At 43.1% G+C, this 27,576-nt stretch overlaps 2 protein-coding genes across 10 annotated transcripts in view; one reads left to right on the top strand and one right to left on the bottom strand.

Moving 5' to 3' along the window:
* Positions 1 to 3,969, top strand: part of TTLL2 (tubulin tyrosine ligase like 2) — a 7,195-nt gene extending 3,226 nt beyond the window's left edge. For 3 of the 6 annotated variants that reach the window (XM_088666341.1, XM_088666346.1, XM_088666345.1), the window contains 2 exons: positions 26 to 63; positions 1,471 to 3,969. In XM_088666341.1, the coding sequence (XP_088522467.1) occupies positions 26 to 63; positions 1,471 to 3,128 (1,696 nt within the window). In that variant the 3' untranslated portion in view covers positions 3,129 to 3,969. Of the gene's footprint in view, positions 1 to 25 lie in introns of all 6 variants that reach the window. The other 3 variants (XM_088666344.1, XM_088666342.1, XM_088666343.1) reach the window with 1 other exon arrangement.
* Positions 3,519 to 27,576, bottom strand: LOC118082733 (uncharacterized). 4 transcript variants are annotated; one of them, XM_060272822.2, is made up of 20 exons: positions 27,440 to 27,576; positions 25,881 to 26,449; positions 23,865 to 23,961; positions 22,066 to 22,311; positions 20,978 to 21,122; positions 19,278 to 19,377; positions 17,279 to 18,656; positions 16,959 to 17,082; positions 16,170 to 16,320; positions 14,516 to 14,731; positions 13,755 to 13,898; positions 13,186 to 13,335; positions 12,222 to 12,327; positions 10,552 to 10,655; positions 9,913 to 10,068; positions 9,458 to 9,559; positions 7,748 to 7,888; positions 6,955 to 7,039; positions 6,375 to 6,498; positions 3,519 to 5,348 (listed from the first exon to the last, which is right to left on the bottom strand). In XM_060272822.2, the coding sequence occupies exons 2-20, from the start codon at positions 26,304 to 26,306 to the stop codon at positions 5,159 to 5,161; spliced, it is 4,185 nt and encodes a 1,394-aa protein (XP_060128805.2). In that variant the 5' UTR covers positions 26,307 to 26,449; positions 27,440 to 27,576; the 3' UTR covers positions 3,519 to 5,158. The 4 variants fall into 4 exon arrangements, with proteins under 4 accessions (XP_060128805.2, XP_060128804.2, XP_060128806.2 ...); XM_060272821.2 differs by having other exon boundaries at positions 27,353 to 27,491; XM_060272823.2 differs by having other exon boundaries at positions 16,200 to 16,320; positions 27,353 to 27,491.

The following is a 27,576-nucleotide window of genomic DNA, read 5'->3' as shown; positions in this document are numbered from 1 at the left end:
CTCATTTACTCTTGCATATTCACAGTACTGAACACCTGGTGGGATTGAGGAGTCCGATAAAAGGTATTTGGTTTTTTTGAAAAAATTCTCTTTAAACCTTCCATAAACTCAGCTGCCTGAGTTTTCCCAAGCTGGTATAAAATTATATTCATCACTGAAGCCTGTTTGGCATCGTAATGCAAAGCCTACAAAACAACTTAATTTCTCTTGGGACCTGAATATGAATAATGTTGTAGTTTCCCTGGTTCTGGCTTGAGCACCTGACATAGTTCAAATAAGAACCTCTCTGAGCTCCCCGCCACATACTTGCTGTTTACAATCAAGCAAAAAATAAACGGGAGCTTCCCTCCCATTGTAAACAGCAGGTATGGAGTCCAATGATTTGGCTTGTTTCTGCCACAGCCCCAATCTGGCTTACATGTGCTCTGATGTCATTTTTTAAAAGTAAGCATGGCATTAGGGACATGACATCAAGCTTGGCCAACCCAATAACCCACCATGCTAAGGTGGTCACACATATCACAACCAAGAAAGAAGCTCGTCACTCAAGGAGAATACAAGAGATGGGAAAGATCTGCATGAAATTTCCAGACACATAATTTATATGTGTTTATACAAATTTAGAAATACAGTGGTGCCTCACTAAACGAATTTAATTCGTTCCACGGGTCTATTTGTATAATGAAAAATTCGTTCAATGAATCCCATAGGAAAGCACACACACAGATATATACATATATATATGTGTGTGTGTGTATATCTGTGTGTGTATATATGTATATATGTGTATATATGTATATGTATATATATATATATTCCTTAAATTTCAATGCATTCCTATGGGAAACTGTGATTCGCTAGATGAATTTTTCATAAAACGAATTCGTCTAGCGAGGCTACCTCCGCTCGAAAAATCTCTTCGTTAAGCAAAAAATTAGTCTTACAGGGCATTCGTCTAGCGAGGCACCACTGTAATTACTAAAATCTAAGTAGAACTACAATGCAACCATTTCCTCATGATGGGGAAGACCGCAACCCAGAGACCCAAGTATCAGCTTAATTTGTTGTCTAGTAGTTAACTGTTGATAGGCATCTTCCAGCTCTGCTCTCCTTTCTTAGGGTTATCTTTAAACTGACCTTGGGCCAGGCAGCCCTACAAATAGAAGACTTTCCTGTGTAAAGTAGGACACACAACCACCTTAAGGGACCCAGGGTTGGAGAACACATGCTAGATGTCCCTGTTACTCATGACTCTTCCCTGGGGATCAGATCTGTGAACATCGGTGAGAGTCATTGGACTCACATGCTGAAAATGCATGTCTGTTTTATTACCATGCATCAATCAATGTGTTTGTACCTTGCATATAACTATATGCACGGGACAACTCAGGTTGCAATCAAAGGAATGCATTCCTGTCGCCATTAAATTACCCAAACCAATAGAGAGTCAATTGTTTGCTTCCCCCGCAGAAAATACCAATTTTCCAGAAAATCAAAGCTCCACCATAGCAAAAGGGGTTGATTCAGGAGGCTCCATCAAGCCACTAGCCTTCCGGCTACATGACAGCGTTCCTCAATTAGTCCGTGAGATTCTACTGGAGCGTGGCTGGATCGAGTATGACGAGCACGAGCAAGATAACGAGGACTGGAACCTGTGCTGGCAGAACCAGCCTTTCCGGATGACAGACCACCGAAGCATTAAACCATGGCAGAGGCTCAATCACCACCCAGAAACCTTCCGGATCACCAGGAAGGACTATTTGGCAAGGCATTTGAAGCGCATGAAGGGAATTTATGGCACGACCCTCTACGAGTTCAGTCCAGCAACTTTCATCATGCCCAACGACTACATAAAATTCATAACACAATACACCAAGGAGAGGCAGATACCCGGCAGGAAGCTGAGCTACTGGATCTGCAAGCCTGTCGCCAGGTCTCGTGGGAGGGGCATCCTCATTTTCAAGGACATTAAAGACTTTGTTTATGACTGCATGGTGATTGTGCAGAAGTACATCAGCAACCCCTTGCTTATTTCCGGCTACAAGTGGGACCTCCGCTTTTACGTTTGCGTCGCTAGCTTTTGCCCCCTCACTGTTTACGTGTACGAAGAAGGGCTGGTGAGGTTTGCAACAGAGAAGTTTGACCTCAAGGCCCTGGACAATGTTTACGCCCACTTGACAAACACAAGCATCAATAAGTTTGGGCCCTCATACAGGAAGGACAAAGATGTCATTGGCCCCGGATGCAAGTGGACGTTCAGCCGTTTTCGGGCCTACCTACGTAGCCGCAATGTGAACGATGTGCGCCTCTGGCAAAGGATCAACCACATCATCACCCTTACCTTGCTTGCCATCACCCCCTCGGTGCCATTTACCTCTAACTGCTTTGAGCTCTTTGGGTTTGACATTCTTGTGGATGACAAGATGAAGCCCTGGCTCCTGGAAGTGAACCACAGCCCAGGTCTGCACCTTGACTGTGCCACAGACGCAACTGTGAAAAGAAGCTTGCTCCATGACATTGTCGACTTGCTGAACTACAAGGAGGCCGACGCGCTGAGAAAAAGCAAAGGGGTGATCCGGAAAGTGTCGTCCTTTGGCCGAACGCAGTCTTTGTTGACTACGAAAACGGACATCTCTCTCGATTTCCTGGCTTGTGAGAAAAGAACCAAGTCCGCAGCTACTTCCCCATCCCCATCACTCTTGCAGGTTAATAAGAGGAGCCCAATATCTGACAGGACGGGCAGCGCATACCCCAGGAAAACCTTAACCTCACAGCTGCGTGAACGAATGAACATGCCCAAAACATCCCTGCTGCCATCTAAAAGCAAACAGTTATTAAGAACTAGTAGTTTCCTATATGAGCCTGTTCAGTCTACCCGGTGGCGTAATTCAACTCAGCTCTGTACACACAAGCCATCTATCCCTCCCTTTTTCCTCTCAGATAAAGACAAAAAGCCATTCCCTCGGGTGGGTGACTTTGTCCTTATATTTCCTTTCAATGACGCAGTCCTTGAAGCATCTAGGGATGGGATCAATGTCAAAAGTGTAATAAAAGAAATACACAAAGTAATGAGCAAAGAATTGCAGCCAGAACACCGGAAATCAAATAAAAGCTTATTTAACCAGTAGATGAGCGGGACGAGCAATCCTCTATGTCATTCACACCAGAGGGTGCATGTGCTACAGCTACGCTGGCACATGTTATGCCCCATTCTATAAGACTCCCACATAGGTGGGAGGAAGGATGCCACTATGAGGACATCTGCACCAGAGAGCAATGGCTACACCACTTTAACAGTCAGGGCTTCCCCCAGGAGGATGTGTGAGACCATTGTTGAAAATCCATAGCCGCTATGGATCCCTCTGACCTGAACAACCATTAGTTAGTGTCCCTTTTGGGGGTGGGCAAAGTGTTGACTTCAACTCCAGGTGCTTCTGGATGAGACAAATTGTATAGACTCATTTCAGTTAGGATTATGGCTTAGATCTGGAACAGAAACTGTTTTTTGGTGGCCTTAGTAGATTGATTTTGTTTATTTGTTTATATAAATTGCTGGACCGTAATAAAATGTTGCAGCAGTGCACACCAAATTAAGCACACACACACACAAAAAAAAAAAGTACAATAAAAGTTCATTAGTTCAGCAGCTTTCGATATCATTCTGAACCACCCTGCTGCGTTAGGGCCGAGTGGCAGAGTTTTGTACTGGCGTTGGTCCTCCCTGAATGGTAGACCCCAGAAGATATTGCTGGGGAATTAAACATTACACTCATTGGCCTTTGACACACAGCATCTCACAGGGTTCCATCTTATCCCCTCCCCATGCATCTCCATGAAACTGTGGGATCATCTGTAGCGTCTGGGTGCAGTCCAACCAATATGCCAATGATACCCAGTTCTCCCTTCTTTTTCCATCAAACCGGAGGCAATGGAAATTTAGCACTGTCATTTCTCAAAACTGAGGCACCCATTTTAACTGCCTCATTTACAGGACACATTAGAATTTCTTTATAATCTTGGTGAGTGCAGGCCTGAGCTTGCCACACCTTTGCAAGGTGGCCAAAGTTGTGTGTGTTTCTTTAAGTTTGTCCAGCACTCTGCAGTCTCCCTAGCTGCCACATGCTACCATTCCCAGGCTTTTACGTGAAGTGTGGGAAGCCAAGCAGGATGATTACTAGGAGCCTGAGATCGGGGCACTTGATGGTTTTGTTTTTAAGGGAAGTCATTGGTTATAAAACAACAACAACACTTATTTCATTAAAAATAAAAATACTTCAGTTGGAAGTGGTCAAACTCATATTAGGCAGCCTCCAGGAAAGCCCAGCCAGGGATGTCATAAGGCCTTCAGTAAGCACAGGCACCTGGGAAGGCTGCAGGTTGCAGACTCCTGGAGAGTTGATTTGTAGAACGAACAGAAAGGACACTGTAAAGCTTTTGGCCACCACAAAAGTAAGGTAAGTTCACCACAAACCCCACACCCTGGACAAGGCGGCTCTTGGGCTGATCCAGCAGGACTCTTCTTAGGTTATTATTGTTTGAGGCTAAGCTGATGGAGACGTGATATTTGGTCTTCTCCATGGTGGCTCCCGGGCTTTTGACCTCCAGGAGGTGTCCATACTCCTTTCTTTACTTTATTCTTATGACAGAAGGAAGTAAAAAATTAAAAACAACAGCTAAGCTATTCGGATGCATCAAATCTGTCTGGCTGTTTTGAAGACATTACTGATATGTTGCTGTTTTCAGCTGCAGTACTTTGATGCCAGTTATATTTTACCTTATTGCTTAAATGGTGTACAGTCATACCTTGGTTCTCGGAAATAATCCATTCCGGAAGTCCGTTTGACTTTCGAAAACCAAGGCACGGCTTCCGGTTGGCTGCAGGAGCTTCCTGCACTTAATTGGAAGCCGCGGAAGCTACGTCAGACGTTCGGCTTCCAAAAAACATTCACAAACTGGAATGCTAACTTCCGGGTTTCTGGCGTCCAGAAGCCAAAACGTACGAGTACCAAGGCGTTCGAGAACCAAGGTGCAACTTTGGAGACACTTCGGACCTTTCTGGCCAAAAGATGGAATAAAAAATAAACAATAACATAACGTCATGAAAGACGATGTAAGAGAACATAATGAAATGCTAAGACCACCACCCAGCGAACACAAGTTACTCCTCATCCAGGATGACAATCTCCTTCTCATCTTTGATTCGAACCCGTCCTGAAGAATACTTGGTTTCCTGCTGGCCATTAGCATAGACAGTCTTGACAGTCCCATCAGGGTATTCCCTTCTCGTAGACTGTGCCATATGAATCTCCTTTTGCCCGTTATGGAACTGGATGGTTTTAACTCCACTTCTGTAAAGTAATAAAACAAAACAGCCCACTTCAGAGCATGTATACCCATGGGAACTCTGTTTACATTTTACACATAAGAACAAACCTAGTAAGTCAGCTCAGTTGCCCATCAAGCCTAGTATGCTGTCTCTGGGAATTGCTAGAGCTGGGTGCTTGGGGTAGGGGGAAACACAACAGCACAAGGCATGTGCCCTATAAGCCTGCAGATCTAGAGCAAATTTATAGTTTGGAGTAACATGTATTATATGTAATGAGGACCAGGGCAGACAACTGCCTGGCTTTATTGGTTTCTGGCAAAGGGGCCAATATGATTTTGCTGCCCAAAATTTCCCTTGTAATATGGCATTGCAAATCCTGAGATCAAATATGTTAATATCCTTTGTACCTCAGCACTGACAATCAACACAAGGAGTCGGGGCAGACAGACTAATGGATTCCACTGATAGGGCCCATTTGGGTTAGCACTGGCTCTATGTTCCCTGGCCCCACTGGGGGACATAGTTATGGGGGTACCAAATACAAATGTTTCTTTTTAAGATGATGACAAACATTCCCTGTTGCATTCAACCTCAACTTTGATTGTAATTCTCAAAAAGGGTAACCATGCTATTCCACTGCAGCAAAACACACACAAAAAGGTGTCTTGGGGCACCTTAAAAACGAAGACATGTATTCCAGCACAAACTTTCGTGGACCACAATTCATTGGATACACAAAGTGTATCCAGATTTTTTTAAGCAAGGAGGTCAGAGGGAAATGAATGCAGAAAACACAGAGGCAGTGATGATTATGTAACTGACAGTGGTTATTCTCATTTTTTTAAAAAAAACAACACCTTTGGTTCTGCTTGTATTTATGTAAATGGGAGGGCAGAATCCTAGCAAAGCACAATCCCTTGCAACAATTTTGCCTTGCAGAGCTCTACAAAATTCTCCAACGTGAACAGGAGAGTGTTGAGACAGTGCTGAAATGGCACTTCTATTGAATGGTTCCCCCTTTGCAGTTCCTGAGTACTTTATTACTTACTTTTCCACTTTCACAACTGTACCGTCTGGGAAAACAGTTTCTTCCACCATACCTCCGTCATAGCGGCGTTTCACACTCTGATCTGGAAACACGATTTCTTCAGTGCCGTCGGGGTGGTACTTTTCTGTGGAGCAGGACATTGTTTAAAAGTCTCATTTGAAACATGTGTGAGCTTACCTTCCCAGTGTGGCTACACCATGCCTGATACATTGACACACGTACATACACACACTGCATGTAATGACTTACACACAGATTGCATGTTATTTCTCATGTGGATGTGCCTCAAATGCAGATATATCTGGCATGTCTGAAGCAACCTGAAATATGCCACTTGGGATGCTTCACAACTCAGCAGGGATTTCTGCACAGGCCTGTTGGGTCCCACCTCAGTGTGCAAACTGAATTTCTGAATAATATGCAATATGAGAGTTCATTTATTTATTATATATAAGTTCTGACATCAGTTTTTAAATTGATTGTCCTTGGAGGGGAAAATTCAGAAAATTTATTATCTGATACGCTGTTTGGTAAACATTGCCTTTAAAATTAGTTCTAAGTTCATAGTAAATTGACGTACCAATCTGATTATTAGGAAACTGCAGCACTTCCAATCCATTTGGGAAAACGGTTCTGGTTGTCTGTGTCTCTGCATAATAATAAATCTGCATAATAATAAATAAGGAAAACAATAGGAAAATGCACTGGAAAATGTGGAATAACAATTGTTGATGCAAATTCACAAACAAATCAGAACGAATGTTCAGTAAACAGCTGACATCATCTAACCTCCCCACAAACATTCTGCAAATAAATCAAGATGAATGCTCAATAAACTGGTTGTGTAGAATAGATCATAGTTCACTCCCTCTCATCTCTGGCAAGTCGTCTACAAAGTATATACATTAACACATTCAAAAGTTTGTTGACTTATTTTGAGGTGGAAAACTGCTCAAGAAGGGGGGGGGAATATGGCTGCCACCATAGTGACTTTGTTACTGTTTATAAATAAACCGTTAAGCACTCTCAGAAGCCAGAAGGGTGGAAGAGATTCAGTGGTGTGAACAACTCTTCCCAAGACTGGCAGAAGTGAAATAAATTATGCAAAGTTAGGATTTGCAAAGTAAGCATTTGCATAATTTATACATCGCAGAATTCAACCAGTGAGTTGCTCTGGCACAGATTTCTTTCTGCACAAGAAATGTGGAGACTTGCTAACTTGCTTATAAAATATTGTTTAAGCTCAGGTCAGAGCTCAGTTAAAAAAAATTTCCCCTTCTTGAAAATTAAGACATTTAGAACTGAGGTCCATCATTGTCATCACAATTTAAAGCCCCCCCCCCCTCAAAGCAAAATAAAATAAATATACATACCACTCTTTGATCTGGCAAGATCTTCTTAATATCTCCATTGTAAAAAGTAACAACAGTTGTTCTTTTATCTGTGCTGATCTCCATTTTTGTTCCGTTGGGATATTTAGTAATCCTGCGCCCATCAGTAAACAGTTGTTTCACCTTTAAAACCAAGACCAGATGTGCAGGGTTGGTGTGTATTCACATTCTCTTTCTTCCCTCTCTTCCCCCCACAACACCCCTCCCCCGTAGTTAAACTGGAATACTTGAACTGAAGAAGACTCTGATTCATGTAAATGAATCACTGTGCTTTATTATATTAGATATTTAAACTTCTGTGACTTTTAATAAGCTTCAGCCCAGAACACCAATTTTAACATGTTTCACCAGGTTAGTTCAGAAGGGCAGAGCTACATCAGAGGTGAGCAAGCAGACCAGGGATTATCCAGTGTTCCACCTGAATGCTCAGAAACCGGCATTTGAAAGAAAGCTAAAAGGAGCCAATTTATTTCTTTTGTCCAGAATGAACTTTCCCCCTCTACCTATTCCCAAGTGGGAAAGTTCACAATGGGAGTCAGAAAGGAATAGCAGGCAGCAGAGACAGATCCCATCCAAGGTGAAACAGTCCTCTCTTCTTTCCTCTTGATCCTTTGTAAAATGAAAACACACTAGCGGAGGTTGCCTCGCTAGACGAATGCGTTTTACGAAAAATTTGTCTAGCGAATCACGGTTTCCCATAGGAATGCATTGAAATTCAATTAATGCGTTCCTATGGGCAAAAAAAATTATAAAAAAATTCAATGCATTCCTATGGGATTAGCTAGACGAATTTTTCGTTATAAGAAAAGACCTGTGGAACGAATTAAATTCGTCTAGCGAGGCACCACTGTACTAGCTGAAGGAGTTCTCAACAATATTAACTCTGGCTAATGTCAGTGATTGAGGACAAGAGAGGAGAGGATGGGAAGAATGGGATCCTATGGTCCACTCCTGATCTCTTAATCATGGTTAAGAGATCCCTCCACCAGTCCAGTGAGAGTACAAATTCACTGTCCATTTTGTAATTTTGTATAGCATCTGCCAACATAAAGGTGCAGAAATCTGGGGCGCAAAGTTGGAAGAATATTCAGATGCCCTCCCCGGCGGCATGGGGCCATCCCACAAAGAAGCAGCTCCCATCATTGTACAAAATGAAGCTAAGTGTGAGGATATGAAGGGCGTAACAAGGCCAGAAGGAAGACCCTTGTGATTGAATGAATTGCTCTTTATTTCACAGGTTCATTGCTTGGACATGAATGTGGCTTTGACTTGTTTTACATTTCCACATACACTAGGTTTAGTTCCATCGGTCGCTCTGGTGTTTTGTGCTAATTAATTAAGTTGCTCGCGGTGATTCGCTTTGATCTTCCTTTTGGTGTGACAGAAGCAATAAATGACGTTTTAAAATATTATGCTACCTCTGTAGTAGCAGCATGTGGAGTCACTTCTGCCTATGTGAATGGGTGGCAGTGAAGTCAGGGCGGTGCAGGTACACCAGTGCAATTTCTGGATTGGCAGCAGTGGTCCTGCCACTGCATCACATAGCCCCCACCTTGCTGCTGCCCTGCCCCAGCCCTGCCCAGGTAAGTAGCAGTGTTGCCAATGTGGGGAGAGTAGCTCTAGGGCCACACACCCCACTACTTCTCTCACTTAATATTTCTACTGCTTTTATACTTAGCTAATATTTCTTACCTTTCCATCAGGGTACTCTATTACTTCTTTCACTTCCCCATCCTCCTTTATTTCAGTATATAGTGATGCTCTTCTGGACAGTATTGATTTGAGAGGAGAAGCCTATCAACAATCAAACATGATTTTTAATTGCATGTACTTTTCTGCACAGAGTGGCATGATCTATAAAATCCCACATAAGAAGGGGAGTGGCATGGTATTTTATTCAAGAAGAGGGTGTTAGGGATCCCCCCATATATATCCTTTCCAACTGTGATGCCCAAGCTAGCTAACTAAAACAAATAATGAAAAACAATATAAAAAACCATAAAACAACACATAGATAAACCTGGTGTAAGTCTAACAGAATTGAAGGTTATCTTAGCACTTGGTTGCATGACAGAACAAAAAAGAAACACTACTGATACAGAAACATAGACTTGCAAGGAGAAATTGAGACACCCAGAAGACCAAACCTTATTTTTAGTTTCCACAAAAATAGGAAGATTTTCCACAGGTGTATTCCTGCCATTTGAGGCAATGCTGTTTTTCCTGGAGGTGGACATAGAAACCACTTGCTCAGAAGATTTATTGGATCTCTGAACCCTTTTATGGCTAGGATTCTCTTTCACCTGTAAAAATTGTTACCTGTCAGTAATCATCTGAAACCACTTAAGCCATATGTTTAAAGGAATCTACTATATTTAATGCCATATGGTTTAACTGATCAATAAAAGAACCCTGTTTTCCCCACCCCTTTCCCCCAGAGCAGTGGCGTAGCGTTGGTTACCAGAACCCGGGGTCATGTGGAGGGCATGGGTGGGTGGGAGGGAAATGGGCGGAGTGCGCATGCACATCCAACTGCCTAATGGCGTTTGTGTCACCTAGGAGATCGCAGCCACAGAGATAATAAAAGAAGAGTTGTTCCGTTGTCTGGCGAGGTCACTTCTTGGTTCGTATGGAGAAGCCATTTTTAATCGGAGCCCAGTGACAGAAGCAACTGGGGCAACTGCCCCTGTGCCCCCCCCAAGCTACGCCACTGCCCCAGAGACTCTGATCAGAGTAGGTTTTTAGGCCTGCTGTAAAATATGCTCAAGGCTTATACATAAACATACCTGTATTCCCACATTACTCAAGGATGCGGCGCTTAAACTGTCATTGCTTTGACTATTTAAAAATGCTGTGTCTTCTGAACTACCTGAAGTGGAAGAGAACGTGCCTAGAGGGATTAAAATATTTACATATTAAAAACTGTCAACAGCCACATATGAAAGTACCGATATTTTAAGTCCTGTATTCGGACTCCAAAATATTGATACTGATGTTGATTTTGGCCAGCAAAAGGGACATGTCTGAACAACACAGAATCATAGAATTGGAGGTTCCGGTTTCCGCCGGCAGGAATGGCGGACCTGTTTTCCATCCCTCTGACCTTCGTAAGGAATTTGGCGGTTGCTAGGGGAGTAAATGGCAACCCCCTACCCTCTCCGGGGGTTACGGAGAGGGGCCGCTGGCCCGCGATGCCCCCAGACCCACTCCGACTGTTTGTGGAGTGGGGGGAGCTTGGGCTGAAAAGCACTTACGAGGGCCAGGACTCCCGGACGCTAATCTGCATGGCGGGGATTTCCATGGTTAAAGAAGATAATTAGGCTTAAAACTATGGACATACTTCAGAAGGAGGGGAAGAAGCGCTGTTTACTGCTGAGAAATTTATGCTGCTGAGGGAGAGGAGTCAAAGGCTGTATATCATCTGGAAGAAGGATTGATGGGGACGGAGCGATAAGGGAATTGAGTTTTTTTTTATTTTTCTTCATACTTCGTACCTTCCCAGACGCGATGTCCTGGCTTGTTTGGAGTGAAAGAGAAGCAAAAGACTGTGTGAGTTGAACTTTATAAACTGTTGTTACTGAGCATATTTTTTAAAGATGTGGAGTTGCCGATGAGAAAAGCCCCCCCCCCTAGTCGGACGGAAGGAGTCCTGGACGCGTTCGGAGGATTTATGAGCTGTGACGCACTTTGAATTGGAGCAGCGACCTGAAGCTAAGTTCAGCTATAGGGCAAGGAGATCCATTAATTTACCAAGAGTTTATGGTTTGATGTTTGGGTCTTCTGCCTGGAAAAGCTGTAAATTCTATAAAGATCGTTAATCTTCATGGCTATGAGAGAAAACGAAAGTGATTTGAGTTTTTTAAGATGGCGCTGCTTCGTGTTGAGAGTCGACGCAACAGGGAGCTCCAGACCAAGAAGATTTATGGGGAGGCTGGACTGATTAACCCACACAGGAGAAAGAACATCTGTGAAACCTTGTTTGATATTTATCTCAGCAGCTGGGAAACAATCGGTTGAAAGTGGAAAACATCTATGTGACTGTAAGGGGAAGATCTGGATTATTATGAACTTGGAGGACGATTTGAACTTTAGAAAAAAGACGGCAGTGGACGGTTGCGAGGAATCCCCAATTTCCTGAAGCATGGGAACCCAAATAAAAAAATTTCTAGACGATTTGGCATAACATTCGGTTTGATTGATATATATATGTGTATAATTTGAAATAATGAATGTGATATAATTGGTTTTAATTGGAAAATTAATAAAAATATATTTAAAAAAAAGAATCATAGAATTGGAAGGGACCATGAGAGGGTCATCTAGTCCAACCCCCTGCAGTTCAAGAATCTTTTGCCCACCATGGGGCTTGAACCCATAACCCTGAGATTAAGAGGCTTGTGCTCTACTGACTGAGCTATCCCAATAGGAAATATGCAACCATTTGAACATACTTTACCTTTCACATGCAGAGCTGGGCTGGTAAGTGCTCTTGGTTCTGATTCAGACACTGGTGTCTTCCTTCCATAACTGTGCTGCTGACTGTGAGCCAACTGAGGCAAAGCCTACAATGGAGAGGAAGCCTTTAAATGAAGGCACACAATGCTCCTACGTACTTGAAGTGATTGAACAGGCAGGCTTTCCTCACTGTCATGTGGCGCTGGGCCAAAAGCAGCAGGAAATGCCATGACTCTTAGAGAGAAAGGTATTGTGTGCTTTAAGACACCAGATTGAAGATACGCTCCAAAATGTTTAAATTTGGATGTCACTTGGCCACACGCTGTAGATCTTGTGAAGATTTGTTTATTTAGAGCATTTGAACCCTGCTCTCTTCAGCCAAAGAGGCTCCCAAAGCAGTCCTTTGGCAAAACAAATTCACTGGAAAAAGAGGCTGGCTTAGCCATGATTAGGATAAATGCATTCAAATAATGCCTAACTAATTTATCTTTTATTTAAATGGGTCTACTATAGGCCTGAAAGGTAAGTCTTGATCTAACCCAAAGGTTTATATATATGCAGCAGGCTAGTTTAATTATATGCCAATAAAGAAAAAAACATTTTGTAAGAGGAAGAGGCAGTAGGCAATAATCTTCATAGCATCCTGCTTTGCCTTTTGCAGCATTTCCCCAGAAATAGTAATAACAAATCAACGCTGCCAATCTCTGTAGACAACACTAAGGTAAATGGACCAATGGTCTAACTCAGTACAAGGCAGCTTTTTACGTTCCTAACTTTTCAGTCTACTCAGACATTCCTAGATTGTTAATATCAGCAACAGTTGTGACTTGGTTACTGTGTAATCTGTTGCACTGCATTTCATGCTACTTTAAAACTTTATTTATTATACACCGCTCAGAGGTTTCTTTTTTTAACATAAGCATTTTTTATAAATTTCCTAAATAAAGTCAAAGAATGTGCATTACTTTCTGTAGTCCAAATGGTGTTTGATGAGGGATCCTGTGGCTTATGGGTGTCACACTTCTGTTATGAACTGTTTTACACGGGCTCTTCACTCTTTGTTCTCCTGCTGCAGATTTCAGTGACTCAGACCTTTGCAGAGCCCTCCTTGTTGCCTAGAAGAGATTAAATGCTTTTAAAAAAAATACTGCATGGTGTTGGCTTTTGCTGTCTTATTTGTGAGCATGCAACTAGGAATACTTAAAAACTGAAGATTTAACATGTTTCCCCAGTATTTAATAATACCAATAGTTAACATTTTCATAATACTTTCAAATGTGCTTCATAAGCTGGATGTAATTTTTACAGCAATTAGGGATGCTCAATGAATTCTGCATGATGGACTAATCTGATCTATTGAAGCATAACTGCATTCTGTTTTTGTTTTATAGATATAATTTAGTTTTTGTTTTATAGATATAATTTTATTGCAGATGTTATGTTCATTACAACACACCAGCTGTACACCGACTGTATGTATGCTAGAAGCAGTATAAGGTTATATGGGGACTGGGGAGGGATCAATATATCTTACCTGTGAATCTCTAGGGGCCAATTCATCTGGTGGTACTATTTTCCTTCCCAGACACTTATCATCAGGGCTCTTGTGGCTATTTTGCGGTGGTTTCTCTACCAGGGTTCCTTCAGATGGTGTCCCTCTCAAAATAGCTGATGAGACCTGAAAAGGAAATTATAATGTAGTAGCAGTTAAGAATGTCTCATGTGCTCAGTAGGTTCAGCAACCATTCTCTATACGCAGAGCCGGCGCACGCATGAGGCAAAGGGGAACAGCCTCGGGCGGCAAGAGCCACAGGGGCAGCGGATGTGTCCTCCAAGGAATGCATTCAGGTGCCAAAATGTTTTGGGCCAGCCTTGTCTATATGTCTAATTTAAAGAGCAGACAAAATTAAGGCTGCTTGCAGGCCAGCCACGTTCCTCCTGGAAAAAGGATGGCAACTCTCATGAGACTGCTGCTCCCTGTAGATTCCTACTCAAAACAGATGTGTTAGTGAGGATGGGCTCCAACTCTAGCCTGTCTCTTCTCAGAGGATCCATTGCCTACCTGTGAGCAGATCTGCTGGTGGGGAAAGAAAGGGGGAAGGAGCCAGCTTTCCCCCATTCCTTCGGGAAGAGTTCCGAAGCCTGCTCTAGTATAAGAAGCAACATCCATAGTCGTAATCCTTTCCCCATCAGTGAATTTTTTAACAATGAGCATGGCTACATCAAAACAGCCGCAGCTCATTCCCAGCAAGGGGCAAAGCAAGCCAAGAGGCTACACACAAACGCCTATCCTACCGGCGTTTCTCTTTTTCTGCCAATCAAATCCACAGCTCCATGTTTTCTTTCGTTTTCCATCTTCTGTTGCTCAGAGACCCTGAGCTCGTCTTGAAGCTCCAGGTTCTGTTTGGTCAGTGCTGCGACCTGACTCCTGAGCTCGCCATGCGCAGCGTACCAGCGGGTCTCATTCCTTCTGAACTCCTCCTGCAGCCCTGCTATTTGCTGCTTTAACATCTGTCATTAGGAAAACAAGGTTGTTGATTTTCCAAGGAAAGGTGCGTTGCCATTTCTGTGTTGCAACATGGCTGAGTGACATCAGGCCCTCTCCTTATTTCACTAAACCCCACATGAGTACTACTGCTAGGAAACTAACCAACATGTGGTTAATACCCAATTGCACCACTGTGGGCAATTGTCAGCCAAGGCTGGGTCATCTGACTTAACTCAAGCAGGGTTTCTAGGAGGAGAAGCCATGTCCACTTTAGAGTCTCGTGTTCTACTGAGCTATCCCAACGGGTAATATGAAACTGTTCTGTTGCATCTGATTAGCTGCCTTCTGAATTTAAGCTGCTGAAAGTGCAGCTGAGGGAGAATAAGTAAGTCTATTCTCATATAATTTGGGGGTATGGTGGAGATGTGTGCCAAGGCGAGGCAGGGTGTAAGCACCATTTGTAACTTAAGGACTTGGGAGGTAAATCTTGAAAGGACCAAGTCCAGGGTAGTGATAAAACAGGTTCTTGTACGACAGGAACTGACAAGCCTGGAAACAGAAATGTAGGGACTGGCAGTGGTCTGAAAGAGACTGCTCCTGAATGTTAAAGGGCTTCTTTTCCTGTGTAGGAAGTAGAGATGAAAAGAGTTGATGAAGGACAAGACAAAGAGCAGGAAAGAGAGAAGTCATTAGTCAACTTAACGGCAATAGGAAAATCTCCCTAGGTACAAGAACAAGCCCTCCTTTCCCCTGTCCTTGCAAGTAAACTCCACCGTTAAATTGCAATGCAGCACTCACCATTTTTCCAGCTCCAGTAAGAGGAAGTGCTCTGATACACCAAACTAAAGGAGGGCAGGCCTATGGACAGCTGCTTTAAATGCTCATTTAAAAGACGGAATTAGATTCAATTATGGGGAGATAGCTCAGTGGTAGGGATGTGGGTGGTGCTGTGCCTAGGGCTTGTCAATCAGAAGGTCGGTGGTTTGAATCCCCATGAATCTCCCGTTGCTCAGACCCTGATCCTGCCAACCTAGCAGTTTGAAAGCACGTCAAAGTGCAAGTAGATAAATAGGTACCGCTCCAGCGAGAAGAAAAACGGTGTTTATGTGTGCTGCTCTGGTTTTGCCAGAAACGGCTTAGTCATGCTGGCCACATGACCTGGAAAAACTGTCTGCAGACAAACGTTGGCTCCCTTGGCCAGTAAAGTGAGATGAGCGGGCAACCCCAGAGTCGTTCACGACTGCACTTAACTGTCAGGGGTCCTTTACCTTTACCTTTTTTAGCTCAGTGGTAGAGCATCTCCTTTGTGTACAAAACAGAACAGGTTCACTTCCTAGCATTTGCAGGTAGGGCTTGGGGAAGCCCTGTCTGAAATCCTGGAAAGCCACTGCCAGTGTAGACTGCACTTAATTTTGAAGTTTCTATGATGCAAAAAGCATCATTGTGCAATATACAACTTACTTGTATTTCCCCTGATTCTCCTTTACCTACTGTCGTATGCTTCTCAAATTCTGCCTTTTCTTTCTGCGATTTCAGGGCTTCCTCAGTCTTGCACTGCTCCAGGGAATGAAACTTCTGTGACCTCTTGGCCTCAAATTGGTTTATTTGTCTTCTGTTGAAAAAGAAACCAAGGGGTGATGTAAAAGACTAGGATATCACATGTACAGGAACTCAAGGGTTTGTTTTCACAGATCTGAGACTTGGGCATTTTTTTAAAAAATAGGGCAAATGTGCTTAATATTACCTGTATTAAAATCAGGTATGTCATAGTCTTGAAGAAATCTATCTGTACTGGACCACAAGGCTGGAATGGAGTGCTGTTACATTCACATCCGTCTCAAATTTTGTGGTGTCTTCCAAAAAAAGCTCAAGCCTAGTTTAGTAGAACTTGAAACTTTTGCACTATTCTATGACATTTTGGTTAGCTTATGAAAGGTCTTTCCCTAATTTGGCTTGATAACGCCATTGTGCACTCAGTTGTAGGCTGGTTATTAGTGTACAGGTGACACTGACACAACTTATAATTTCAATCTTTTCTTTATGTCTTTATTGTTTGTACAAGGACATTTTGTTGCATGCAGAAGCTTTTAAGAATAGACGGCAAAGTTTGGAAATCTAAATAGCAATGCTTTAAAGAAGGATAATGATGTTGTTCTTTGCCTCAGATACAAAGGGATTGCACAAGAGCTACCCAGGGGAAGGATGGCATATGAATTCCTATAGGAAAATAACCACAAACAATTTCCTTACCTAAGAAAGTCCATGGCTTTTGCTTGTTCTTCTTTCATCTGAGCTAGGAGAGAAGTTTCTCTCTGATGCACCTGAACTTCTGGTTCACATTCTAACTTATCAGTGTGCCTTTTCTGAACTTGCTCTACGAAGAGATTTATGTTAACGTGTGTTAAATCACAAAGAGTCAAGTCAGTCTGTGTAACCATTTTGGTTGAATTTGATAATGGAGGTGTCTTCAACAAAGCTTTACTACTGCACCATTTATCTGAGCTTGCTGAATGCAAGCTGAATTTTCTGGATATTGAATAAAAATCACTTGTCATTTTAAAATGTCTTACCTGGGGTAAATCTTTTATCATCTACATTTGCTTTGCTTTTGAAAGCAGGGAAAAGGTTGGCCACAAGATCACTTGTCAAGGAAGGAGGTTGCAAATTATACTCTGCACTGTAATTGCTGGCAACACCATTGCTCTGTGTTTTTGGCTTCCTTCCTCCTCTTCTAGTTTTTGAGGGGTGGCAGGAAGATCTTCTAAGGAGGGAGAGAGTCTTTCCCAATTTCAAGCTGCCATCATCAACACTAGATTCATTGCTGCTGCTACTACTTGTGATAAGAGTGGCCTCCTGTTGACCTGCTGGCTCCTGGACACCAGACTTACTGGCAGGCAATTTTCCATGGTTTTTCAATGAGTAATCATCAGCTCCACTGGGTTCATCAGTGGCATAGTCAGCATCGGAAAGATCCATGTTCTTGCCAATGTTAGCTGGTCTATGGTTACTAGGCCTTATTGCGTACTGAGAGCAATGAGATTTAGGTTCATCTTCACTATCAGTAGATGTGCAGAGTGAATCACTAGAGAGGGGTTTTCCTTCCCGTGTGTTAGCAGCACCCGCATTGCTGTTCTTTTGGAAATTAGCCCTTGTGGTGACACATTTTATATCTGATTTAGGTGTAACTTTTACTATTTGATCATTGAGCTTCTTAAACCCAGGGTTAACTTCCACTTGGCCCTCTGGGCTTTCCCCCTCAGCAACACAATGCTCATTTTCACATTGTCTAATCCGAGTCACACTTTGAGCAACCTGAAGTCCAGAGCTCTGCTCCTCTTGGTTGCCTTGGTTGCTTTCTAAGTTATGAAGCTCACGGACATCTGGTGAAGCATCCATGGACCTTCCTACCACCTGCGATACACTGTCTTCTATGTTCTCCATAAGCCACATTGGAACCTTAAAATCCAGGGACCTCTTGTCAACCCTCACCAAATGATCATGAAACCCAAGACTTGAGGTTTCATTTTTTTCAGTCACCTTTGCTTTAATGTCAATTATTTGTTCATGACATTCCTGTGAACATTTGGACCTGTCAAACTGAGGTGGTACGCCAGATTCTTTTCCATTTACCATCCCTTTGCTATCACGACCACCAAATTCGCAGCTGTCTTTTATTTCATCTGACCTTCTCTCACAATTATGAAGCTGGCCTTTTACATCACCCTTGAAGGTGATACAATGTGTGTTTTCATCATCCACGATCAGCACGGTGGGGCTAGTGACCTGCCCTTTCGACCGTGAGAAATTATTTTGACAATCAAAACTAACGCATCTAGGAAGTCCAGCTGGCTCCTTGCCAACACTGTCTCTCTTTTTTTCAAGCCTTGCAGTCCCTTCCCCGCGTTTCAGAAATGACTTCTGAGCAGTGGCTTTAGTCTCACGGGAGTTCTGTAAGGAAGGCAGTGACGTTAAAATGTGGCGAGATATCTTATCATTTCTAATAAATCATGAATCCCATTAAAAACAAGCAATCTCAAAGAGCTTGGGTGTGAATTTCCAAAGTTTCTGAAGAGAAGAATTCTGGCTCCAAGGACAATGGTTAGCCTCCTCTTGATTTTATTGGGGATTTATCATAGGCTACCACGTTAGAGGTCCTCCACCTCAAGATGATGGTGGTTTCCCACAAGTATATATGCCAGGCCACTGCCAGCAACCTAGTGTTCTCTTGACCTCACGGCCAGCTTGCTTGATGCCTCTCCCAAGGAATGACTCTGACGCACACAGAGAGACACCTGCTGATCCTAGGTGTCTCAAACCTTACATCTACACACCAGAGTGTTATAATCCGAAGCCCTGCAAACATAGGAGCTTCCAATTTTCTTCTACGGGCCAAAAGGTGTTGTTTATACATGAGAAGTCCTCAATAAAGAATGCCAGGCATGTTCCTGCTCACAGAAGGAACCCCTGTTCAAAGAATGAATCATGCCAAATGGGTTTCAAAATCATGCAGAACCATAGGGTTTTAGCAGCATAACAAACTTTGTATTAACACAACTTATGCTCTGGTACCTGTTGGTGCTTCTCTGCTCGTTGAGAATCGACTTTAAGTTGCTTCTCAACAAATTCCTCAAACGTCTTCTGCCTCACTCCAATTCCAGGTCTGATTGGTCTAGGGAAATAATATAGCAGATTTGAACATAAGTATTCTGCAGCCATTTTCCATAAGGACTAATGGTGGCTGAGGCATGTTACGCTGCTTCAAACTTGGAAGGGGAAATGGCAGAATACTAATAAGAGAAATGGCAATGGATATCCTACCATTGTGTTCCCCCCACTCCCCCCTCAAGAGGTTCAGAATTTCCTCACTGTGTCAAGTCTAATTAGCTAATATTTATCAACACCCTCATGGTGCTTTGAGAAAACCTGCCAAAAATCCTAGAATGCCACTGCCAGTCACTGTTGACCATACTGAGCTAGATGGACCAAGAGTCTGAAGAAGTCTAAGGCAGCTTTCTACAGGTGAAACTCGGAAAATTAGAATATCATCGAAAAGTGCATTTATTTCAGTAATGCAACTTACTATTTTTTTATTTTTATTTTTATTTTTACAAATGCTTTCTTTTGGAAATTTCACAGTAATAAAACAAATAGTTACAATAATACAAAAATAAACATCGCTATTACATTTCATTAATTACATTCCATTTATAATTGACCCCCCCAACGACAAATAATTACAATTACAACAAATAAAGGCTTGACATATCTTGCTTTGCATGCCATGCATCTATCTCATATATTGGTTTCACCTTTGAAATTGTGTTACTGAAATAAATGCACTTTTCGACGATATTCTAATTTTCAGAGTTTCACCCGTATGTCCCTGGGCTGATTTTATGGTAAGTTTCTTAATTTTAACTTGAAATAATGCTGTTCATGTAAAAAATGCTTCCATCTCTAGACATTATTGGATTTGGATGTTGTAAAGATATCGAGGGATCCTTCCTATATGAGGGGTGAGGAACCTATGGTCCATGGGCTGGATCTCACCCTGTACTGAATTTCATCTGGACTGCTTGTAAAGTGTGGGTCTTTGGAGGTTTAGAGAACTTTGAAAGTGCCAACCAAATTGGGAGACAGTTGGGCCAATCTGCACATTCAAAGCTCTCCCTTCTCAAGTGGAAAAGTACAATCATCACCAGTTGTCTGCTGATGTGATACATGCTTTCGGTGGCGGAAACCCGGACTGGGTCAGCAATACACATTTTCAAAACTCTCTTCAAGAACTTTTTACTTTTGTGTGGCCCCTGATTGACTCCTCGCCCCTCCACCCCATGGGACTTTGGCTCCTGAGAGAAAAGTTTCCCCATCCCTATCCTATACAAAAAGGGGATAAATAAAATGTGCTCCTTTCCTCACTTAACATTTACACCAAAAGAAGAAGAGTTTGGATTTGATATCCCGCTTTATCACTACCCGAAGGAGTCTCAAAGCGGCTAACAATCTCCTTTCCCCTCCTCCCCCACAACAAACACCCTGTGAGGTGGGTGGGGCTGAGAGACTTCAGAGAAGTGTGAGTAGCTCAAGGTCACCCAGCAGCTGCATGTGGACGAGTGGAGACGTGAACCCAGTTCACCAGATTATGAGTCTACCGCTCTTAACCACTACACCACACTGGTTCTCAAAGCTTCCACCAGTTGTAAATGTTTTAACAGTTTTAGAATTTTTTAATGTTTTAAGAGCTTTATAATATTAGATTTTCCCCTCACCTGTCATCTACATTCCGTGTCTTCATGTTCATTCTTAGTCCAAAGGGGGAAAGAGAAGCATTTTCCTCTAACTGTTGCTCCCCTTTTTGTTCTGCAACAGGTGGCGAAGTTTCAAGCCAAGGTTCTCCACCTGGCAGACTTGCTTCTAAAGAATGAAAAGGATAAAGGCTTTTACTACATTAATTAGGTCTCAGGGGAGGGGAAAAGGAGGGGAAACTGGTAACAATGTTCCAGGGAACCTATTCATGTATTAAAAGGTAGAAACATACCCAAAAAATATTTGTTTCTCTCAATAAACTGAGACTGAATCTGGATAAGATGCAGACTGTTTGCGGGAGCGGCTCTTGGATCTACCATTGTCATTTGAGGCCCAGGTAGCTTCAGTGGCAAAGAGTGCTGACTCCCCTCCACACACACACACACACACAATGCAGAACTCGCATTTAAGGGATGAAAGAAAGCATCCGTTTCCACTCCAACCCAGGTTCATCGCATGCAGCACTGTTTCCACTGCACTGCAGGTTAGCTTCTGGCAAAAACTACACTAGTTGTGTACTGTGTGCTGTGGCGGAATGTCATGTCATGTCATGATTACATGATGTTATACAATAGCATTCATTTCAGTGCAAAGGAAACACAATGGAAATGGGGGGATCATTAATTACACTCCACATGTAGACAAAAATAACAGTGAATACCTACTGTAGACATTGGATTTCTGTCCACAAATAAATGAACATCAGCCATTTCCGCTCTTGTTAGGCTACTCCACCATCCCTACTACCAACTAGGGCTGGTGGACAATTTTGGTTCACTCTGTAATTTGGAGGGAACCTCTCTGGGTCCATATCCAATTGTTCATGCTCAAATTAGAACCTAGACACATAGATTCAATTGCATGTCTACACACCTTTCCAAGTCTGATTCACTCCAACTTATGTTTTGTGGGTGGGTGGGTAGGTGTGGGTGTGAGAGAGAGATAATAAATATAAAAACAAAAAATCATTCACTCTGTATTTCTTTCTTCTGTTTAAACCATTGCTAGGTGCTTGCAGTTTTACTTTGGTTATTTTATTTTAGCTCGTCACCTTTTTTGTGAGGTTCAAGGTGCTCCCTTGAAACTTCTAAGAAGTTGCTGTTTGCTGAGGTTTCTGTGGCAAGTTGCTGCAAAGTAGGCTTTATTATTAAGGAACTGGTTTGTGAGCTTCCATTATTCTGAGCTTGCAAAGAATTCTCTGAAGGAGATTGGACAGGGAATAAAGCAGCTGGGACTCCTGGAAGGGATGGGATCATAGCAAGAAGGTGAGGAGGAATACCAGCAGAAGCTGAAAAGCCTAGATAAAGAAACAAAGCAAGGAGCAAAAATTAGTGTGGTCCTTGATGTGTATTCCCCATTTATCCAGAAAGTATCTACTAAACTGACTTCACACATGCCTGGGAGTCATTTTGGACTCACAGCTGTCCATGGAGGCACAGGTTAATTCTGTGTCTAGGGCGGCTGTCTACCAGCTCCATCTGGTACGCAGGCTGAGACCCTACCTGCCCGCAGACTGTCTCACCAGAGTGGTGCATGCTCTAGTTATCTCTCACTTGGACTACTGCAATGCGCTCTACGTGGGACTACCTTTGAAGGTGACCCGGAAACTGCAATTAATCCAGAATGTGGCAGCTAGACTGGTGACTGGGAGCGGCCGCCGAGACCACATAACACCGGTCCTAAGAGACCTACATTGGCTCCCAGTACGTTTCCGAGCACAATTCAAAGTGTTGGTGCTGACCTTTGAAGCCCTAAACGGCCTCGGTCCTATATACCTGAAGGAGCGTCTCCACCCCCATCGTTTAGCCCCGACACTGAGATCCAGCGCCAAGGGCCTTCTGGAAGTTCCCTAACTGCGAGAAGCAAAGCTACAGGGAACCAGGCAGAGGGCCTTCTCGGTAGTGGCGCCCGCCCTGTGGAACGCCCTCCCATCAGAGGTCAAGGAGATAAACAACTACCTGACATTTAGAAAACACCTAAAGGCAGCCCTGTTTATGGAAGTTTTTAATCTGAGATATCTTAATGTATTTTGGTATTTGTTGGAAGCCACCCAGAGTGGCAGGGAAAACCCAGCCAGATGGACGGGGTATAAATAATAAAAAATAATAATAATAATTTAAAAAACAAATGATTTATCAACCTCAGTGCCAAACTAGTTGCCCAACCTTTCTGAAGGCTATTGATTGTTTACTTCTGAATGCACATATGGTGAAACTATAGGCAACTCCAGATGAGATCTTAAAATCTGAATGTAGATTATTGATATTATCACAAATGGGTTGCCAGCATCAGCTTTTTCTTAAACATTTGATAAACTCTAGGTGCTTCCAGATGGGGGCTGAATTTTCAAATAGGTCACTGATATATCTCAAACAGGCTGTTGACTAGAGGCCATTTCTACTCGCTGGATTTTCCCTGGAAATGATAGACCCAGAATAAAAGGGTATGGAGAGTAAATGACAAGCTGGAATTTTGATGCCAATGATGTGTGGGTACTACCCAAAAAAATGCATGCATGAGGGGACTGATCATCCTACAATAAACACCTGTCTATTCCATCTATGTCTATCATTAATCAACAGAAAATGATTATTTGTGTGTGACATTTTAATAGGCACTAGAATTGTTTTTGTGGAAAAAGCCAAGCATCACTAGAATGTCCTGCTTACCCAATCTTCCTGAAATTCACTGTAATTTCTTGCATCCACTCTGCTCTTTTGAAATGTGTTTTAAAAACCAGCACCTTGGGTCAAGATGACCCAAAGAGCTATGGTTATTTTTATAGCCTCCTCAAATTATGCTGGAAGATAACTGATGAAAAAGGCAGGAATCTGACATTCCTTGTAGTACCTGAATTAAAGAACGAAATTATTTTCTGCTGTTCAGCTACTAGCCGTTGAAGGTGCTCCATCTGGTGCATTATGAGCTGTTCCTGCTGCCCTGGACTCTGAAAGAAGAAAAGAAAATGAAAAATGGTCTAATTTAACCCTTAAAAGACAAAGATGGGGACATGGCCGTCTCTAGGCCCGGGTCCGGTGGCGCGGGGCGCGAGGCGCGAGGCCACCAGGGGCGCTGCTGTGCCCACTGAGAGGCGCCGCTGAGAGGCGCGGCGGAGGCCGCCCCAGGCACGCCTCTCAGCTGTTCAGCGGCTTCAGGCTGCTCTCCGGAGGCACGCGGGCCTGGGGCCACCTCCGCCGCATGCAGGGGCGTCGCAACAGGGGGCGGGCAGCGCCCCCTGGCCCAGGGCCAGCCCTAAAGCCAGGCTGGGTTGCGCAGGGCTCCGGTCCTCCAGGTGGCAGCCGCGCTGGGAAACGGGGTGGGGCGGGGGCGCCGGAGGGATCCGTCGCACCATGGCGCCAGGGCGCCAGGTATGTTTAAGACGGTCCTGGATGGAGAACCTGTGGCCCTGCAGATTGTTGGGCTCCAACTCCCATCTGCCCCAGCATGGCCAATGGTTAGGGATTATGGGAGTTGTAGGTCAACAACCAATGGAGGTCCACAGCTTCCTCATCTCTGCAACTGGGCTTAAATTAGTCATGGGTTAACTACAATCCTATGTACATCTGAGAATGAATCCCTCTGAGTACAGTGGGACTTACTTCCAAGTAATGTATAGTCAAGGAATAAATGGTCAGGGCAGATAAAAGAAAGTATTTCTTCACACAGCACATAGTTAAAAACTACAGGATTCACTCCCACAGTGATGGCCACCAATTAGAAGAATTAAATAAATTCATGGAGGATGCAGCTATAAGACTCTCTCAAGGCAAATCCAAAAAAATGTAATATAAACACCAACAGTTGGGAAACACTGGCCTGCAAGCATTCCAGTTAGAGAACAGCTTTTACCATGGACTTTGAAGACACTTGAACTCAGGACGAGAAGGAGAAACATGCTAAGAGGAAGGCACACTTGGCAAATCCACACCGCGATCAACTCCTGTCTGGAAACCTATTTCCCCGCTGTGGAAGGACGTGTGGATCCAGAAATGGCCTCCACAGTCACTTACGGACTCACTGTTAAGACTGTCTTTATGGAAGACAATCTTACTCAGCCGCGAGTGATCGCCAAAGAAGAAGGAGTTGTAGTTTCACTGTTGGAGGCAGTATGCCTCTGAATACTAGTTACTGGGAATCACAAGGGGGGAGAATGCAGTTTCATTCAGGTAAGGCTTGCCTATTTCCCATTGGCATCTCATTGGCCACTGTGGGATCCTGAACCCGACAGGCTTGCGGCCTGACACAGTAGGGCTCTTTGTTGTTAAATGCAGATTATATCTTTAAGGGAGGAATAGACAACTGCAGTACCTCTCACATTATCCTTAATTATTAGCCGTTACTAGGTGAGGCTGACGGAAGTTGAAGTCCAGGTACTGTAATCTATTTATTTAGCATTCATCATAATTTGCCTGCACAAAACTTACATAGCTGTTAGAATATCAGTATGTCATTCATTCTGATTTGTTTACAGAGCAGTTAGACAGCAACAAACTTTCATCCTCATTTGCTTGTGGGGTGTTTACATGCTGCCCCGTTAATCATTCAATCATCTCATATTTTTCAGTCCATTTCCCCATCACTTTCTTAACCACAAAATATCCATTTTAAAATTATTTTTAAAAGTGGATTTGTTGCACTAGGACAACAGGGTGCTTTAATACACTTTGACTGTGGAAAACCTTAAATTTAAGCACAAATTTAAGTGTGTGCTTAAATTCCTCCTGTAAAATAGTGACAGCCTGCAGGCACTCTTTGTTTTGGATAGACACTATCTTGCCAACTAGTGCAGAATTCAGCAGGGTGTACAGAATTAGAGGGTTTGGATTGTAATAATGTTAACTTAGTTTAAATGAAACACAACCTCACCTGTTTCTTGTTTTGGCAGCATATAGCATCTTGAGATATCAGAGGAGCAGGATAAGTAGCAGCGGCAGCACTGGGGATTCCCAGGGTTTCACTGTTTTTACCAGCAGGGACTGTTCCAGCCTGAGTTGGTGGTAAAAAGTGAGGAAAAAGAATAGAGCTGGCTGTGTAACCGAATGGCTTGGCATCCTGAAAGGTTTGAAGGTGGCCTAGGTCACCAGGTAGGCCAACATCTCTTTCCAGTGTGCTGGACGTATTGAAGGATGCAACCTGTGCAGGAAAGGAGTTGTTTGTGCTGCTTGCCCAACCCAGACTTAAGGAAGATCCCGTTCTTTCATCAGTTGTGCTATGACATGATGCTTGGGCTGGCGAATCTTTAACAACCTGCTGAGATAAACAGTCTCTCCTCTTGAAAATATCTGATTCCATTTCCCACCTTTTGAAACTCTTCTTAAGGAACTGTGAATGTAGCTGAAAATGAGTAAAGTTTGTGGAAACTAATCCTAAGGTCCTTCATTTTGATTTAACAGAATTGGGGTGTTTTGGTGTTTTTTTGCACTGAAGGATAAAACCTGGAAAAAATATGCAGTAGTCAGGTTTTAAGTAGCTAAACAGTAAACATTAAGTAAGCTGTTGCTGTTGTTGTTGTTGTTATTCATTCTAAACTAAGGTTACCAGATTTTTTTCAATGAATCCGGGAACACTTTAAATAAATAAATACTACACGTTCAGGACGTTGATGCTGCAGTGATGGTAGTGGAGGGTTGTCCTATCTTTTGTACAAAACACCCAAAACCCAAGATTTCACAGCTGCTCGGAGCAGTTTCAGTCCAGAACTATATAGGAATTCAGCATAAGTTTTCTTAACGTTTAACTAACATCATTTCTGAACTTTTTTCTTATTATAGTTTTTGTGACACACGCACTTTAAAAAATACAGTAAGTGCAAGAATAGCCAATGTTATAACAGCAGCCATTTGCACATTTGAGAGGTTTAAGATGAAATACTGAAAATCAGATTACGAAACTGCAAAAGGCACCTGCTTAATGCAATCCTATGTACCTTCATGGGAAAAGTGTGAAATTTACTCCTGATTAAAGCTGTCTCTTAGGTACTATTTGGTAAAGGGTTCATGCATTACACTGTCCAAGCATGAAACATAATGACTGAGCCTAGTGGGAATTGCTCCAAGGTAACTGTGAGCAGGATTGTAGCCTCACAATAGCAAAGAACTTGAACCATACACTTCAGCCACACAGGCATCAGAAATGCTGTATGGTTAGGAAATATCATTAAAATGTCATGAGGCTCTTCCAAATTGTGTGCTATGTATCCCAAGCAAAATGTGCCAAGGAGCCAGTGTGGTTCTAGACTAGAGCCTGGATATCCCAGGGTTCCAATCCCCACTCACTGGGGAAGCCACGAAGCTCACTGGGTAAGTTTGATCCAATCATGGTCTCACAGCCGAACCTACCTCACTGGGTTGTTGTGAGTATAAAAGAAGCAAGAACACCACATTGAGGAAAGGTGGGATGTGTTTGTGACAGAGGAAAGCGTTCACCTCTAGCGCTCATCCAGACGCGTCTTCTCCACTCTGACCGTCTCGGTCGCTGCTGTTTCTGGATAGGAAGCCTCCCGGGGCTTGAAGGAAAAGACCTAATCCTTCGAGGAGCAACAGCAAGACGTCGAGGGCTGCCG

The sequence above is a fragment of the Zootoca vivipara genome, chromosome 3 (assembly GCF_965207765.1).
Source record: "Zootoca vivipara chromosome 3, rZooViv2.hap1.1, whole genome shotgun sequence".
Lineage (NCBI taxonomy): Eukaryota > Metazoa > Chordata > Lepidosauria > Squamata > Lacertidae > Zootoca > Zootoca vivipara.
This window is presented reverse-complemented; position numbering and strand designations above follow the sequence as displayed.